We start from the raw sequence: 17486 nt of genomic DNA on the forward strand, positions 1-17486 counted from the left end.
GCCTTACTTTGCAGGGTCCAACCCAGCGTCACCTGCCCTGGCCACTGTGAGCTGGGAAAAGCAGCTCTATGGGAGCTGGAAGGCAGTTCTGGGAGGGCCACCCTTATTTTTAGGGACAAATCATACAGAAAAGGAGCAGAAAAGGAGCAACAAGCCAGGGAAAGCAGCTGGTGAAAGGTAGGGCTCTGAGTAATTCATGTACAACCACAGCTAAGCCTAAAGTCCTGGAAGGAGTAACATGGGGCAGCAACTCCCTGGGTCCTAGTGAAGGAATGGGCTCCAGCATCCTCTCCACACTGGTGCTCAATTTTAAAGATCTGGGGAGCAAAACAGCTGAAAATGACAGTCTGTAGGTCAGGTAAGCTGACTGCGCAGGCAGGGCCAGGCAGGCGGCAGGAGAGGCAGCATTTTTCCAGGGAGAGCAGTACATCCATTCCCCCAAGTACACACAAGCTCCTGCAGGGGAAATGTCCCTTCCGGATGCTTTTTCCAAGAGATCCCCTTCCCCAGCCAGCTGTCAGCACTTCCCCACTGCCAACAACCCCTGCATCGCCTCCCAGGCCACTGCTTCCTGCGGTCCCTCTGACCCCACGGCAGCCACCAAGGAACGGATCCCGCACACCCCTCCGGCAGCCCCCTCTGCAGAGTACCCCAGGTCCCTGCATCACGTGCAAGCTGCACTGACCCAGCATTTTTGTTCCTGGGTGAGAAGCCTGCACACTCATAATGAGCCCCACCTGGGTCAGACATGAGCTGCACAGGACTGGACTCTGCACCCACTTCCATGAGGAAGATGGGATCCAGGCAAGGGAAAGCCCATGGGGAAACAGGGTCCCACACCCCGGAGCTGGCAGGTTGTTAGCTCATGGCTGATTACGCAGTAGTGGAGAGGAAGGAGAATGCATTGTCAAGCTCATGGCGACGGAGAAGAGGCTGTGCCGGAGCTGCATGTCCATCCCTCACATGGGAAGAGCCAACCAGGAGCACCCCTGGGAAGGTCGACGAGAGGGAGATACTCCTGGCTGCTCTGCCCAGGAGCAGCTCCTGGAAGAAGCGGCGGCTCAAAGCTATTAGCAGGGTAATTAATAGCCCAGACAGGGGGCTACGGGGAATATAACTGCTTGTGGGAAAAGCAAAATCCAGAGCAGTTTGTGTCAGGAGCTGGCCCCAGCTTGGGTCAGGCTGTGCTACAGCCCACTGGCCCCAAAGGGGACATTCATTCATGGTCAAAGACCTTCCCGGGAGCTGATGGCATCAGCCCACAGGTCTGAACAGACACACGGTGTGATTCACAGGGGGAATTTTGGTATTTTCCTGAGGTTTAGGGCTCCCAGAGGAACTGCTACAGCAACAGCAACAGTGCCACAACCCCTGTAGCCATGTGTGGGGTGGTTCATTGAGGAGAGAAATGAGTAGCCAGCCATGTGCTGTTCCAGCTCTGCTGCCGGAGATGCTGCAAGCTGTGCAGCCAGGCTCCCAGCAAAAACAACCCTCCATTTCTCATGTCTTCAGTTGTTCAGTGAAGGGAAACCTTATTTCCAGGGCTGAGCTGTCCTTCAGTTTGTTTTATTTAAGCATGAACACTACCACAGACTCCAGTAACATTCCACTACCTCATCACACTACAGTGTATCATGTGAACTCGTATATATATTAACAATGTTAATACACTTTCATACAATACAGACTGAAAGATGTAATAGCGAGGGAAGGGGATTTTCTTAACAGCTCCACCCTCGGCACCCAGAAACTGCTGCTTTCCCCCCAGAATGGTTCAGGGTCCAGCAGGGCCAATTTCTCCCAGGATGGATCATCCAGTGTGTGCATCTTGTCAGCAAAGGGTGGCTGAAAAGAAAATAGTCCCAGAGTTCACAAGGTCTGTGAGAAGAGTCGGAGGCCAGAGCTGCACATGCTGCGTCGTTAGTGGCTTTTGCTGCTAATTGGGTGCGGGCTGCCAATCTGGACTTATTCCAGCGGAAAAAGGAATCTCTTCCCTGCTTTTTTTCCTGACAAGTCAAAGGTTAGACACCTTTAAAGCCTGTACAACTACTTAAAGCTTTTGACATTGTTGCACTTAAAAGCTTTGCTGTGGTGCGATTCTGCAATTCATTAAGAGGCAGAGCAAACCTTCCATTGTTAGGACAGGCCTGGCCCAACGAGCCCCTGTTCCACCGCTTTTGTGTCCCCCGCTGTGAAATTCCCTCTTGCTTAAAAATTCCCAGAGCAAAAGAGTTTGTCCCAGTCCTGCTCCACCTCTGTGCTGCTAGACTCAGCCCAGGCCAAACCTGTGCTGAGATGCTCTGTCTTTCTTAATGGCATATTGGGCAACCTTGAATTTTTTTAACAATGTCTCTGATTTCTCCTGGGAAGTGGAAGATGAGGCTTCAACAGCCAAGCTAAGCAAAATCCTACCTGATAAAATTCTTCCAGACCAGCAGCACCTGCATTTTTCCCATTATTTTCCACAGAGAGAGGGTAGAATCACAGATGTCTCTAGAAACAGGGAATGCAAACAGGGCAATGGCAAGGAGAAGCAGCCATCACTCTGAAAGGCTGGTGCAGAAATAAGTTGCCCTGTTTTAATGCAGGTGACAAATGAGAGATCCCACATTTCAAAACCTCATCAAACTCCGTAAAATAATGAGCAGATATTGCAAACTTCCAACACTTGCTCGAGAGATCTGTAAGCATTGCTTGTCTGAAGACAGGGCTCCTGAGTGCAAATGCTTGCAGAGAGGCACAGCTCAGCCCCTCTGGTGTAGGGAATTGTGCCCGTGACTTTTGGCATGTGGCTCCCACCCCCAAGCACACGGCATGGCTATGGCTGCAGTTCCCTCCCTGGCAGCAGCTGGGAAGCTTGTAGGCATGGGAGCAGCGGGACTCTGCAACGTCAGGGTCCCTGCAGAGCTGGGCACTGTCCTCTGCAAGATGCTGCAAGGACTGACGGGTGCACGTTGCTGGCGGGAGCCATCCTGCAGGATGCGGAGAGGACATGCAGAGCCCTGCCTGCCAAGTAGGGAGAGCAAACCTCCGCGGAGCTGACGTCTCACAGGGAAGCCCATCCCAGAGCCCAGGCATCCTCCTACGGACACGGGAGCTGCTGGGAAAACTGATGCTGATGAGTCTTTGCTGTACTGTGGGAATCAGCCTTGCTGGCTCCGTGTTTTTTATTTGCAGTACTGCAGATAAGAAACCCAGGGTGTTGTGGGAAACAGGAAGACCTTATCTCCCATCCCAAGCCACTTCTCCTGCCACAGCCTCGGGTGGTTTTTTTTTTTCTCACTGGTCCCTGATACTACATGATTTGGGTCAGTAGAAAGGTCTTCATGCTGTTGCTCTGTCCCTCAGCATCAATGCAGCCCTTCTGGAAGCATTACTGAGCCCATGAGCACCAGGATCATGCCAAGAGATTTAGTTTATCACCAGGATAAAACTACAGGCACATTCCCAGAGTCCTCCAGAATCATGGCAGATGCCACAGTCCGCTGGCAGGAGCTTGCTGCCCAGGTCAGCCCCCAGCCTGGCGGGTACCAGAGACAAGTTTAGGTAACAACAGTCCTGAAACAAGAGATTTTGGAGCAGCCAACTGATTGGTAAGTAAGGACCATACTATGTGTCGAAGTATTAGGACTAGAAATATTGAAAACCCAGACGAAAAGGACTAACATCTCACGAGCTGCAGCTGCACTTCCAAAAACCAGCTACAAAAAGGAACTGCTCCAAAATCTGCAGGCACCTCCACAGATCTGCAGTGTACGAGGCTTCACCCACCCTTCCAGCCCTCCAGCATGCTACACAAGCCTGGAAATGTGGATGCTACTGTTGGATTTCCAATAAAAACACAACTATTGACTTCCTTCACTTTCATGGCTGCCGAGCACTTCATCTAATAGCTGCAGTATAGGCTGGAAATCGATTGTGTTAGACAGTTTAATAGAGAACATACTGGTGTTTTAGTGTTGGAGCCAATACTCACAAATCAGGGCCAAAAGTCAGACTCTGAATCTCTACTCTGAGATAATGACTTTGAGTAAAGCCCTTATGGAACCAGAAATGCAGCTCTAATTCTTGATGGTCCCCAAACTGTAATTAACCCAGTTTGCTGTTACTTGTCATGCTGATTATCTGCCTTGTGGAAGTGTCAGGAGCCCAGGCCGAGGTTGGGGACACTGCTGCACCAGGCTCTGTACAAACAACAGGTAGAAAGAAGAATTCAGGCACCTGAGTACATCTCACATGGATGCCTCCACGCTGGCTGCAGGCACCTGAGCTCAGGTGCTGTGACCATGGAGTTCAACCCTGGCTCAAAGCCTGCCCAGAAAGCGGGATGAGGTGACCTGGGGCATCAGTGCAGTATCTGCTTGGAGATATTTGTTGCCAACTCTGCAGCCATGAGGCCATGATGCTCCTGCCCAGTGGTGAAAGCCATCCTCTTTGCTAAAGACCCATGGGACCAAAAGTGCTTTTAAAATGCCAGGTTTGGGCCTCTCATTTTGGATAGCCTCATGTGGAAGCTTTGCCTGAGTCCCCCCAAAGCCAAGTCCCGGACATTACACCCCAGTGATGCTGGTGCTGAGCCTGGTGGCAGTGATGCCCATGCCCAGGGGCAGGTGCCTACCTCCAGCTCCCAGAGCCGAGGATGCTTCATGGCAGAGCCCTGCGACAGCCACAGCCTGGCAGGGACCGCACTGCCTGGGCAGGGGCAACGGCTCAGCCAGGCCCCCAGCCCCAGGAGCAAATCCAAGAGTGAAGTATTGCCGTGGGGCCCATGGGAGCATGGGATTTCAGCCCCACATCTCTTTCAGCCACCCAGCAAAGGGGCTCCGCAGGTTTTGGCTTCCAACTGGGCATTCAGCAGGAGGCAGGACCTGGGCTTAGCTGTGCCTTGATCCACCTCTGAGCGACTCCTCTTAACACCTCATGTACAACCCAGCAAGAACAAAGCCTGGTGTTACTGTCAGCACCTCCAGCCTTCCTGCAGTCCCTTTTTTGGCCCCTGTCCATCAGCAAGAGGCTGCAGCGTGCAAGTGATGGAGACATCTTGGCTTGGATCTGGCCTTTACTGACAGTGACTGGGATGGAGCTGCCGGGGAAGAAGGGAGATGACAAGAAAGCGCCCTGACCCGGGTGAGGAGAGGAGAAGGGGATTAAAGGGAGGGATTAGCAGGGAGAAAACTGAAGGTCATCCTCAGTGAGAAAGAAATGAGGCAGTGGCAGCGGAGCCGGCTCTGCCCGGCTGCCCCTCCTGCCCCCACCCCAGCTCCCAGCGGCACGGCACCTCCTTTGTATCTCCCATGACCCAGGGATTATGAGTGTGGGAACGGGGTCGGCGCGGGTACCCTGCATGCTGCCGTGGCCTCGCGTGCTCACAAAGGCAAGGGCAGGTCTGCAGGGCAAGAAATGCAGTGAGAAATGGCTCCCACTGCGGCTCTTCACCAGGAGGCTGGTGGGGCGCAGGACTGGGGTGGCTGCTCTGCCCTTCCGCTCGCCCCGTGCTTGCATCTCTGTTGGAAGCGCACCATGGTGCTGCCAGGGCCAAAAGCAGAGCCGGCATGCAGGGCTGTCCCCCTGGCACACCGTGGTGATGCCCGTCAGCTCCCATCACCTCTGCCAGTGCGGCAAACAGCCCTCGCATGAAGCATGGGGCCATCCCGCGACAGCTGGGACATGCTGCATGCGTAAGCAGAGCACAGTGCTGTAAATGAGAAAACCTGGTAAATCAGAGATCACCGAATCCAGCCCCAGTGGGAGCTTTGGTAACAACTGGACTGGTGCCTCCAGTGCGATGGCTGATGACGCTCCTCACTGTGGTGGTGATGCTCAGCCTGGGCAAGGCTGAGAGTCCCAACATGGGTATTTCATTCTCACCCACCGGGGTCTCGAAATCTCAAAAACACAAAATGCCTTCCCAAGCCCTCCCTCTCCTTATCCTCCTCTCTCTGGGCTGAGGAGCCAGGTCCCACCTGGTTCACCACCACCTATTGCCCGTGAGGATCCTCCACCACCTGGCCCTGCCAAATGCCTTCCCCATGGGGAAGAGAGCCCGTCTCTGCCTCCTGCATCTCCTCCAGCCATGCGTGCCCATGGGGCACCTCTGCTCCACCAGCAACCTCTGGTTTAGAGGCTCCCGCCATGACTCCCCTCAAGCACAAGGACCATCCCAGCGTCCCTCTGGGGACACAGCCTGGCCATGGGGACTGCAGCAGAGGGAGCAGAAAGGGTTTGGCAGGAGCATCAGCTCCCAGAAAGTGTCAGGAAGGCCAGCCCATGATTAACAACTAATTAGGAAATGTCTGTCATGATTATTAACCTAACAATCCTGGTAAGAAAGGCTCCTTACCTTAGGAAAAAATGGATGTTGGCTCCAACAGTCCCCAAACATAACAGCCCACTGTGGGAAACTTCAGACTTTTGTAAAAACAAATAACCTCATTTTTGCGCATGAGTTTTTATTTTTAAATAAGCCAAAGCCAACTGAATGATTTTTCACGTAGCTCTGTAACCTGTGGGCCCGTTAGGCCTGGTAGGGCAGGGAGGGAGGGGGCCAGGCACTTTCCTCTGCTGGGGGTGGTCACTGCCTCTGTCCAGGAACAGGCGCCCCATGTCCCAGCCCAGCTGAATCTCCCCATTGCCTCAGGCTCCTCCTTATAGCACAGCAACAGCCAAAACCCTTTGCAAATCTTCCATTAAAGCAATAAACGGAAGCATAAAGCCATGGAAGGGGACTAGTACCATTTCATCAGGTGATCTGATTAATCTTTCTTGGACTTGATACCAATTTATGGCAAGCTGAAATCACAAGCAATGCCAGCATTGGATTCAGTGCCCTAATTGGATAGTTAGGTGTTTAATTTAGTATTGCAATTAAATGGGATCATTGTTTATCAGTTGCTAAGGTATATTCAAAACTGATACAGTGGTTAAGAAGTAATATTTTAAATATATCAGAATTTGCCTGGAAAGACATTCCCAAGCAATACAATGTCACTCTCTAATGAACAGGTATTATTCAAGTCCAGCTCTAAAGCCATTAGCCTACATACTCCTTTTTTGGCTTTCCAGTAACTCCCATTAACTTCAGGAGCTCAACTCAAAAGACTAGGAAACAGATTAGCTAAAGTATGCAAAATGGAAAGTGGTCCATAACTGAAACATGCTGTTACAGGGATAACCACAGGGATCCTCCTCTGGGGATCAGTGAAAAGGGAACTTCTCCAGTTATATCGACAAGTATTTTCCAGTTACGACAGCAACCAAATACTACTTTATTTTTTTCAAGAAATCAATGAGCACAGACAAGCCATGACTAGAAATTCAAAAAATTAGTATTGCCCTGAGTTAAGTGCATTAAGAAAACAAATAGCCAGAAAGAAAATGTACCATGCAACCAGCAGTTCAAAGCATGTAGAGCAAATGGTGTTTTAGGACACAGTTGTGTCACCTGTAATTGCGAGGTGCCTTTGCAGGTCATGGCCATGCTATGGCACCAGAGCCTTCCCCAGCCACCCAGAAGGACAGCTCGCAAATTTGGGACCCAGTGCTCAGGGATGATCTGGTTTAGCACTTGCTGAGGCTGATAACCAGCGCTCAGCTTTTCCTCCTCTCCATGGCTGCCCCCAGGAGGGATGTAAAGCCTGTATGTGTGTCAAGCTCTCAGCGAGGGCTTCTCCAGCTCATTAATTGCACAGCTAAAAGTAATCAGAATTAAAATATTGAGCAGTGAGGATGGAGCACGAGCCTGCTTTCCCTCTTTCTAAAAATCCCTGGATTTTCTTTTACGCCAGCGACTCCACAGAAAGCACCTTTCCCAAAGAAATATGTAGAAGTATGTCAACCTTGTCCACCATGAGTCCTCGCAGCAGAGCTGCTCCACAGCCAGCATCCTGGCCCTCCTTTGGGTATCACTGTCCCAAATACACCTAACTGAGCACAAGGTCCTGGGTGTCACCAGGTCACACATGGCTGGCGGCAAATCCATGGGCATCGGCATACCATGGCTCTCATGTCCCTTAGGCAAGTCAAGATGATGCTCACTTGGAAACCACGAGCTCTCTGTTTATTTCATCTCATATATGGTGACTAATTCCATCATTCAAATAGCTGACGATGATGAAAACAAGTGGAACGATCAGGAAGGAAATTAAAAATAGCCCTCATGTGGCACTGTGTCAAGCGTTCATGTTTAGATTTTAATTTTATTTTTTTATTCCAAGCTTCTTTGATAAAATATTTTCCCATGCTGAATACACTTGGAACGTCCCCTCCATCACGGCATTCCTGATGGATGAGCCAGGCTGTCACAGATCCTATGCCAGAGCTGTATTCCCTCTGCTCCGTGATTCTCACTCCCACATCCACACCTTTGGGACCTGGAAGTCATTAATCTTTGCGCACCAGCCAGGAAGGTACCTCTGAAGGCAGAAACACCATCTTGGACACAGTATGGGAACAAAACTGAGACTTTGACAGCCAGCATGAGACTGGGACCACATCTCTGCTTGGATCCTGCACTGTGTAGCAGTAGGTAACATTTTCAGCAGGGAGATTTTCCGGCCATAAGACTAAATAATCTTGGTAGAAAGTGGATGTTTTGCTGTCCCACTGGCTTTCTCGCGTGGACGCAAACTCAGTGGACACCTGAGGGGTCCATCTTACTCATCTCCTTCAGGCTGGAGATGCCTACAGCCAGGCTCGGCTCATGCTCGGTGAAGGGGAATGGGGTGATCTGTCTCATCCAAAGCAGACAGCTGCTTGAGGCTAAAGCAAATCCTGCCCCAGATGTCACTGCTGTGGAAGGTCTCAGAGGACAGCCCCCATGCTGCCCCCAGGCCACCAAGAGCCCCTCGGCCACCAGGCGTATACTTCCCTACCATTTCCAAGTTCTGCATTCTTTGGAAACATCTGAAACAAAATGATAGTCTGATTTCAATGTCTTTGAACAAAAATGTTTTTTCTGTCTTTAAAAAACTGCAAATCTAAATAACATTTTTCATTTGCCTTTCTCACCACAAGCAATTACTAGCTTTTGGGGTTTATTTCAATTTTTTTCTTTCTTTTTCTTTTCCCTTTCAGACACCTTACTGCAGGCACAGGTTCCAAGAGCAAGCTGCCAAGGTCTCATCATGCAAAATTACTGAGTTGCAAAAATAGGAAACACCCCTCTGTCCCCAGGCTCCCACCACTCACTTATCACCTGTACAGGAAACATAAATATTTACAGCTTCTCTATTTAGGGGGATGCATTAAAATCCCATTCGTTAAAAATTGTTAAAAGAAATCCAAGGATGGAGGGAATCCTGAAAACAGCATTTACAAGGAAAAATGTATGTCAGGCTGGTTTGGTTCCTTCTGCGGAGGCCCAGGGACATGACTGTGGTATCAGTGATAAAGTGTGAAGGAGTGTGATGCCAGCCTGCCTGCCATGCGCCTGCACCCACACACTGTGACTTTGCAGAGAGCGAAGATGCTCAGCTCCAAGCAGGACAGGAGGATGCAGCAGCCACATGCCCCAAAAGTTACTTAAATTTTCTCTGACATAGTAGGCAGGGAAGTGGTGACCAGTGCATTCTGGGAAGAAGGTGGTTTTATGGGTCAATTACTGAAAAACTAGAAATCTGCCTTCCCAAAGTAGTGGGAAAAGCCCATACTCATAAATATCTTTAAAACCTTCCTGCAAGCAGGTACAGCCTGGCATCCAATGGTGAGACAGCCTGTGAATGCTCATCCAGAGACCAATATCAGCAGCTTCCAATTAAACATTATAACTGAGCCACCTGCCCGCATGCTTCTGCCGATGGAAACAGGCTGGTGATTTGGATTGAGGTGGTCTTTTCCCACACATAAACCCATCACATCTTGCTTTGCAGTGGGGAAGGATGAGTATCATGAGTTCCTCACCCATCATTCCTACAGGTTGTGGAGACATATGTTTTGAGTTCCTGCTCCACCTTGGACTTTTGCTTTAGGGTCCTAGGAGGGACCTTGTCTCCCCACGGGCTGCCAAGGAGCCTGAACAACCCACTTTCATGGAGACATCTCCACTGGGGATGGCTGAAGCTCAGCCATAAGATCTCCAGCCTGGCTCTCTTGGGCACACCACTGCTCCCCACTTCATATTAACCAGCTACAAGACCTATTTCCACCCACCAGCGTTGCCCCCCATGGCTGGGCATGGGCTTCTTTCATCACAGGCAAAAAGAGTCCAGCTTGACCATCCTTCCATCTGAGAGGCACCTCAGTGTGATGGAGTAATGGCCCTCGGGACTCTGGAGGAAGACTCTCCCTTTAAGGAGAAAGGCAAAAAGGCAAAGCACTTCGTGCAGGGATTTGTGCTTGTTTTGTCATGGGACACATTACCCTGAACCCAAAAGAGGAAGGAAAAAGGGGGGGGGGAGCTTTTGCCTTTCTGGTGGGAACAGTGTTTGAGCTAACTTTGTTTCCCTTGGGGAAAGGCACCAAAATAACAGAGGAAGGGGGGTGTAGTGGGGTGGGGGGGGATGAAGCTAAAAAGGCTACGTAATCTGCCTGGGAAAAAACGTGCTCCCAACAGTGCTCGTGAGCCCGTTCATCCACCCGCCGCAGCGGGCAGCGTGGCCTGCCACGCGGGAGGAGAGCAGAGCACTGCCGGCACACTGCCGGCACCCAGGGGACACGGCTCCTGGGGGCCGAGCCCCATGCTGATGGCCATGGAGGAACCTTGCTGAGGTTCTGCAGGGCTGCAGGCACCATCTGCCCTGTTCGGGGCTCTCCGAAGGCACCATGCAGAGGGAAGAGCACTCACTGGGGAAACTGGGGTCTGAAGAAGCTACTTGCTCAGAGCACCCCACACACCAGGCTGGGATGGCAGCCTGCGATCCAGCCTCCCACCACCCAGCTTCTCCACCAGCCTGCCCTACCTGCACTTAACTTAATGCTTTTTGCTGCAATGCCTGAGATCGGTGTTTGAAGACAAGGCAGGCAGGTGCCCCCACAGGGTTCCTTATGTGGGGAGATGGATCCCCACCACCATCCCAATGGTCTTCACCTTCCACAACGGAGCATCCCCTGGAGCAGCTGGCACAAGCACGCTGCACAGGCACTAGTGTCGGGCTTTATTCCAAAGCATAAAGCTAAGCAGGCCAGCAGATTGTTAAAACCTTATGGTAATCATACTGGTAACATAATTTTTTGCTCACCATAGCATTACTTTTTGTAGCAACATGGGCTAAGAGCCTGCAGTGTGCCAAGCCCAACTGGTGCCTGGTATTCCCATGTAAAACAGAGATTTCCAATCTCTACCTTTTTGTGTCATATCTTGAACCCAGCAGAGAGTGGGTTAAATACCACATCAGCTTTCCCTGGCAAAACCTGCAGAGCTGCCCTTGGAATAGCACAGCACCCCATTGCAGCTACACCTGCAGAGAGCAACTCCTGACCCTGACACTGGGGCCTCGGCGGATGGCACCCTCAGAGGTGAAAAATGCAATCCCTCGCCCATAAGATCACCATAGTGAAGAAAAACTGATGGTGCAACCTGCCAGGAGGCTGAGCTGCCATGTCTCCACATGCAGGCGAGAGCAGAGCAGCCCCCTTATCTCAGGGTGCAAGTGAAGAAGTCCCCAATCTGCTCCAAATTCACCCTGCTCCAAATCCCACAATGACTAATCCCCTACCAGCAAAATAATTCCCGGGCACCGACCATCCTCCTCCCAGCTCTGACACAGCACTGGGCACCAAGGACCAGAGGTCACCTACGGCCCAGGAACTTCTCTTCCTGCCATATCCAGGCAAATTTACCGGCTCCAGTCAAAGCACAGCCACATGCCCTCTGCTTCTCCCCAAGCTGCAGTTCGTTGCTTCAGCTCCCACTGGGGAGTGACTCCCCTGCCCACGGTGGCAGCCTCTGCCTGTCCTTGCTATAGAGCTTGCCAACACGATTGCACAGGAGCCTGCTCACACCCCTCGGATTTTCATACACTCCCCAAAGACACTCAAAATCATGAAACTAGCAGGCCAGAGAGGTGGAACAAATCTCCTGATGAAGCTACTGCACACTGGAGTCCAAGCCCTATCTCACACCATTGCCTTAGTAGGAAAAATATATAAACCCAGCAGGAACTCCTAAGCACTTCTTGTCTGAATGAACCATATTTTTGCCATGTCCTCCATGGGGTAGGAGGGTGCAGAGAAACCATTTTGTTTTCTTGCAATGTCCTTCTCTTTCTATTCTTCCCCTATAAGCTGCAGGTTGGTTTTTGCTTCTCATGCACCAGCAGCACCAACCACCAGCCTTTCTTGTCACCACAAATCCCACCTTACATTCTGCTTGCCCAACTTGTATGCATCTTCTCACTGGCTTTACCAAGGCTGCATCTCTATGTTCTCAAGATCCTTGCTTGACTGAAGATCACTCATCTGAAACTTGCTCTATTACCCTCTACATTTTACTGCCTTCAGAGTGCCGTGTTGGATGGGTGGAGAGAGGCTGTTACCATCACTTGAATTGCCTCTGTGCCTAGCGTAACTAGATCCATTTTCTTTTTCAACTTCAATACTAGTATTTCAGTAAATCAGTTTATAAAATATCTTCCTAAGTACTTGGTTGAATTAATAAAAATGACAGCAATGCAAGTAAGCACAAAACCACGCAGCTTCAGGATGTAATGCTCTCTGCCTTTGCACTGTAGGAAGCCCAGGAAGTTCCTCTTCATGAATTTAAGCTGAAAGATATTCCTGAACCTACAGACCAGCTCATGCCTGACCTCTGTCCTCCTCTTCAGGACTGAAATAAGACATACACTAATAAACTAGTCCTAGCCAAACTCTGGAGCCCTGTCTTTTTTCATCTTGTGAGAGACATGAGAGACTGGAAGGGTTTTGGTGACTACTGGCTGTTTCTCCAGCAGCTTCTCTTCCACAAAACATGAATGGTTTGCATCCCTTAATGGGTGCATTCCTAATTATGTCATCAAAGGGCACAGATACCTGGGACAGAAGACTACCTGCCAATCTCCAGAGCACAGGGCACACATACGATGCCACCTGATGAGGACAGGCTGAAGAATATTGTCGTCCAGTGCCTTTTCGGGAGGTTTGCTGTCTGTCCATCCAAAAACCTGGCACATCAACCACATCTGCTTAGGCATATTTGCAAGCTCAGTCCCGTATCATGAGTTTCCTCCCCTTATCCAGCAGGTCACTTAGATACACAGGAAAATGGACAAGGAAGTGGTTTGCGGGGCTTGCTCTTGACCAGTCTCTAGTGCCTGGTTTGTATCACAGCGTTATGTTCTGGGCATTTACAAATTGATTTTTAATGAACCAAGCCAGTTTCTTTCTGGGTACTAAATTAGGATTCAGTATTTTGCCACAAGGCTTTGGACAAACGGCCCATTAGATTTTTGCTTTCTGCCTTTGATGAAGTCCTTAAGTGGCTGTTTCAAGAACGTTTCCATAAAAAGCAAATAAAATATCTGCCCAGTTGCTTTACTTTGCATGCATGTTTGCACGAGATCATTGACTTTTGTTCCACCTCCCTCATGTCCTGCAGCCCAGGCTGTAATTACAGGACTTTCTGCCTGTGCAGGTGTTACAAGTTATGACCAGCAAACAAGGCAGCTGTGTTTCAGCCCCTAAATGGGGGACCCCCTCCCCGCCCTGCTTTTTAGGAGGTGCTGGGAGGCAGCAGGAGAGACAGAGTCTGGCCTTGCAGGTGGGAAAGAAAACTGAGCTGAGCGCCATGCACCCCTTGGAGCGATTTGTTTCTGACCTGCACTCGGCTTGCAAACCCTGCCCGCAGGAGGCTCAGCCCTGCTTCCAGGAGAGCTGTTACACCTTGCTGTGGGTGCAGCCCCACTCTCCCATCTCCCTGCGCCCTTCTTCCCTTCCTTCCATGAGCCTTCCTGCTCCCTGGCACTTCATTCTCTTGCAAAGCCTTGTTGCTGACAGATGGGGAGGTGACAGGGCTGGCAGTGACAAGTGACAAAGAAGGCAAGGCCAGTGCCCTGGCACTGCTGTGTCACATTTGCTTTGTTTTTTCCCCGGTTTTTCATACCCTGTCGGATAGCCACTGCTCATGCTGCACCTCCTCGTCCCGCTGTCTCCAGCTGGCCATGCGTGGCTGCATGCAAGCACCCTGGGAGAGCAGGGCTCCTCTGCGTCTATTTTTGTCCCTGAGGATGAACACTTCACTCTCACATGCAGAGAAGCAAATGGACTGGTGTTGAACTGGGAACAGACAGGGGATGGCTAGTGCACTTCCCTGTTTGTGCCTTGATGTGAGAACCCAGCACCACACTCCTAATTAAGGTGTTGTTAAAAATTCAGACCAATTTGGATGCAGATGGAGGATGTGGGGGTCGCACTCTGCACACCAAGCTGTCCTTGCGCTTCTTCACACAGCCCTGCAGAGATGGAGAACGCCAGAGCCGAGTCCCATTTCTTTCCTGGGGATGCGGATCTGGCTGGCTTACACATGCAGATCCATCATCGGCATGAAGGGAGAGGGAAGCATCAGGGAATCACCGTCCTGCATGGTGCTTGGGAAGCAGCACGGACCACTTGGCCACGGTGCTTGGTCCCGTGCTCTTGGAGGCAGCCGTGGTGACATGTCCTGGCTCTGGCACGCTGCATTCACTGTCACCGCTGCCCTGAGGTCCCCCCTGCTGCAAAGCACTGCGCTCTGATAAAGAGCTAAGCCACTCTCAGAGGCGGTTCTGTGAGAACATTTCTCAGAGGGCAGTGCACTTTTATTTGAAATAATTTTCCATTCCATTTATATCTATATAATAGGAGGTGGCTCTGGGGTCTGAGTTTTCCATAGCCCCAGACCTCATTTCCCTGCCTGGGCTTGACCCCTGCTCAGCTTCCCCAAGAATAACAGAGAAAAGTTCAATGGGAGAGAGCAAGCCATGGGGCTGAGCTCCCGCTGCTGCCTCCCGATGCTGCAGGCAACAGTTAGACTCCCCTTGTTAATAGAAGATATTATATATACAGAATATATACATTTATATGCACATGTTATACACATACTATATGTATCAGAGTATATACATTTATATGTATATGCGAAAAGCCCTGGAAAGAAATGTACCTGGAAAGAGATTTCCAAGCAAATACGGCAACAGAGGAGCTCAGGACGCTTGCTGCAGTCTTATCTTGGTTCTACAGCAATATATTGCTTGGTAATGGAGATACTATGGTTTGATACTTTGACAATGGAGAAATTATTCTTTCTGCTAAAAATGTTTTGATTTTACGAAATATTTATTAAAGCAAACTATTGGTTAAAAACACTCAAAAGCATTCTGTTGTTTGCTTGCGTTGTTTGGGAGCAGGGGGCATCCTTCTTGACCAAAAATCCAGTTTCACAGACCAAGGCTGTGAAGACCAGCGTCCAGGCGAGAAGTCTGCTTCATGTAAAAAACACGTTTGAGAGGAAGTGTTCCAATTAGCCCCCGTGGCCTCTCGCCCAGCAGCTGCCCTGGCTGTGACACAGGCGATTCAGCCACACTCCTGCTGCCGGAGGGGCTGTCACCCTGTGAGCGCAGATGGGCACCAGCCCAGCACCGGGCTTGCCCCGCCGTGCCGGATGGCCGCTTTTGGCTGAGCCTCCTGGACACCGGAGTGTGATATCTCCTCTTAATCCAACCGCTGCCTTCCCTGGAGAAAGCATGCCATTTCCCTAACCTTAAGCATGATAAATGCACCAAGGTTCTTTGTCTGACAAACCCGGAGACAAAGCGGTTCCCCAAGCTGGTGTCCCCAGGGATGTGCTCTTGGAAGACGTCCACGGGGGCTACATTTTCGTGGATTTCCCTTCCAGGACAGCAGCGTCCAGCAGCACCAACTGCCTTAGCACAGGACGAGGTAGAAAATGTTTATCTTTATGTGTCAGAAAAAAACCTAGTATATAAAAATGCCTGCTTAGTCAGCTAAACTTCCATTAAAATCTGGAGAAAGCCAGCATCGTATGAAAAACCCGGCTATTTTTTGCTGCATCATCACTCTCAGCTGACAGAGTTTTAATCATGAACAGCCATGTCTAGTGTGCACCTTTGAAAATACCAGAGCTGCTTTCCAGTGCCCGTGCAGTTTTAGGAAGTCTCAGTTAGCTATTTCTCTCCTTTCCTTCTCATACAGCTGCCTCCTGCCTCCTCCCCGAAGGCTTCAGGCACTGGAACTAGCTGAGCTCACTGAATGGCATCAGGTCCCAGGGACCAGTGTGGGACGGAAAGGTCCTTCCCTCAAAAACCACTCAGGCAGGCATGTGTCATGCATGGTATATTCTTAAACTCAGCTTTCTTAGCAGGAGCTATAGGAGTTCACACTGCCAGGCAATTCGGACCAGTCACACTCAGCTCTTTGGTTGCACAGCCTATGAACAACTATGTTCCCACCTCTCCGGGTCCACCAGGATCCTCCTCCTCCTCCCTTTGCTATGGGAGGAAGGAGTTGCTCTGGCACTGGGTCTTCATGAAACAGAGGCTCTTCATTTAATTCATGAATTATTTGGTGTCATTTTTAGCTTCTTCACCTGCCTACTTCTCTGTTCAATACATACCTAATGCAACATCATAGCTATCGATCTATTCAGATACCAAACCTGCCAGTCAAATACAGAAACCCACAGTACAGGTGATGCTCAAGTCTGTTTAGGAGGCACCAAAACAAAAACTGAGAGAAAATGAAACCGCAAGGAATCAGTATGAAAACTAGTGGGCAGAAGTGGGGAAAGACAAAAAGCTAACATGCCCAGATGCGATACTTTACACCCTGCTGTGATGGGAAGACTCCTCTCCATCAGTCCAGCAGCTCCTGACAGCCCAGCATGGGCTGTTCTTCTGGTTAAAATAGAGATAAAATAATGAGAATCAAAATATACAAAATTGAGAGTTTAAGAAAACTGCCAGCCCCACAAGAGCTTCCATCATTATACACTTGCTGGACTGTGCCTAAAAGGGACGGACCTGAAAGAAGCAGAGGACTTATCTACACCACAGTTAGAAGTGTGACTGCAGGAAGGGACACCCACCTAGACTGGCAGTTAATGAGCTCCGAGCTCATTAAGCCTGGGCAGAGCCTGTTGCAGGTATGGCCAGGATCCCCGCCAGCCTTGCACAGCACAGCTGCTGAGAGCTGTGCAGCTTTGCTACACAAACAGGAGCTAATGGAGAGCTGGGATGTGTGTATCCAAACCAAAGACAGAGCAATTCCCAAATGAGCTTTCTGAGTAGGAATGCGAGCGATAATGGATGCTGACAACATTTCAGTATCAGGTCACATCCAGTTTTTCACTTACAGCCTCTAAGGACCCCCAACACAGAATCACTCCATTTACGCTGGACCGAAACCTGCTAAATGTGTAAATTCCTCACCAAGCTGATAACAGCATTTAAACTGACACTTGCAGAACTGTCTCGATCTTCCCTCAACTCCATAGCAAGTTGGTTCCAGGATGGAGGTACTCAGTACACTGGGCACTACACTATACCAGCAGACATATTCCT

The 17486-nt window shown here is 50.2% G+C and overlaps 1 protein-coding gene across 20 annotated transcripts in view; it reads right to left on the reverse strand.

Annotated features, from left to right (window-relative positions):
• Positions 1-17486, reverse strand: part of EXD3 (exonuclease 3'-5' domain containing 3) — a 296945-nt gene that overhangs the window by 55325 nt on the left and 224134 nt on the right. The window contains exon 21 of one of the 20 annotated variants that reach the window (XM_075054965.1): positions 6836-8901. The exons of 18 other annotated variants lie outside the window; for them this stretch is intronic. In XM_075054965.1, the coding sequence (XP_074911066.1) occupies positions 8800-8901 (102 nt within the window). In that variant the 3' untranslated portion in view covers positions 6836-8799. Of the gene's footprint in view, positions 1-6835; positions 8902-17486 lie in introns of those variants that run through there. One more of the 20 variants, XR_012654086.1, reaches the window with a different exon arrangement.

Source organism: Buteo buteo, chromosome 23 (assembly GCF_964188355.1).
Source record: "Buteo buteo chromosome 23, bButBut1.hap1.1, whole genome shotgun sequence".
Classification (NCBI taxonomy): Eukaryota; Metazoa; Chordata; class Aves; order Accipitriformes; family Accipitridae; genus Buteo; species Buteo buteo.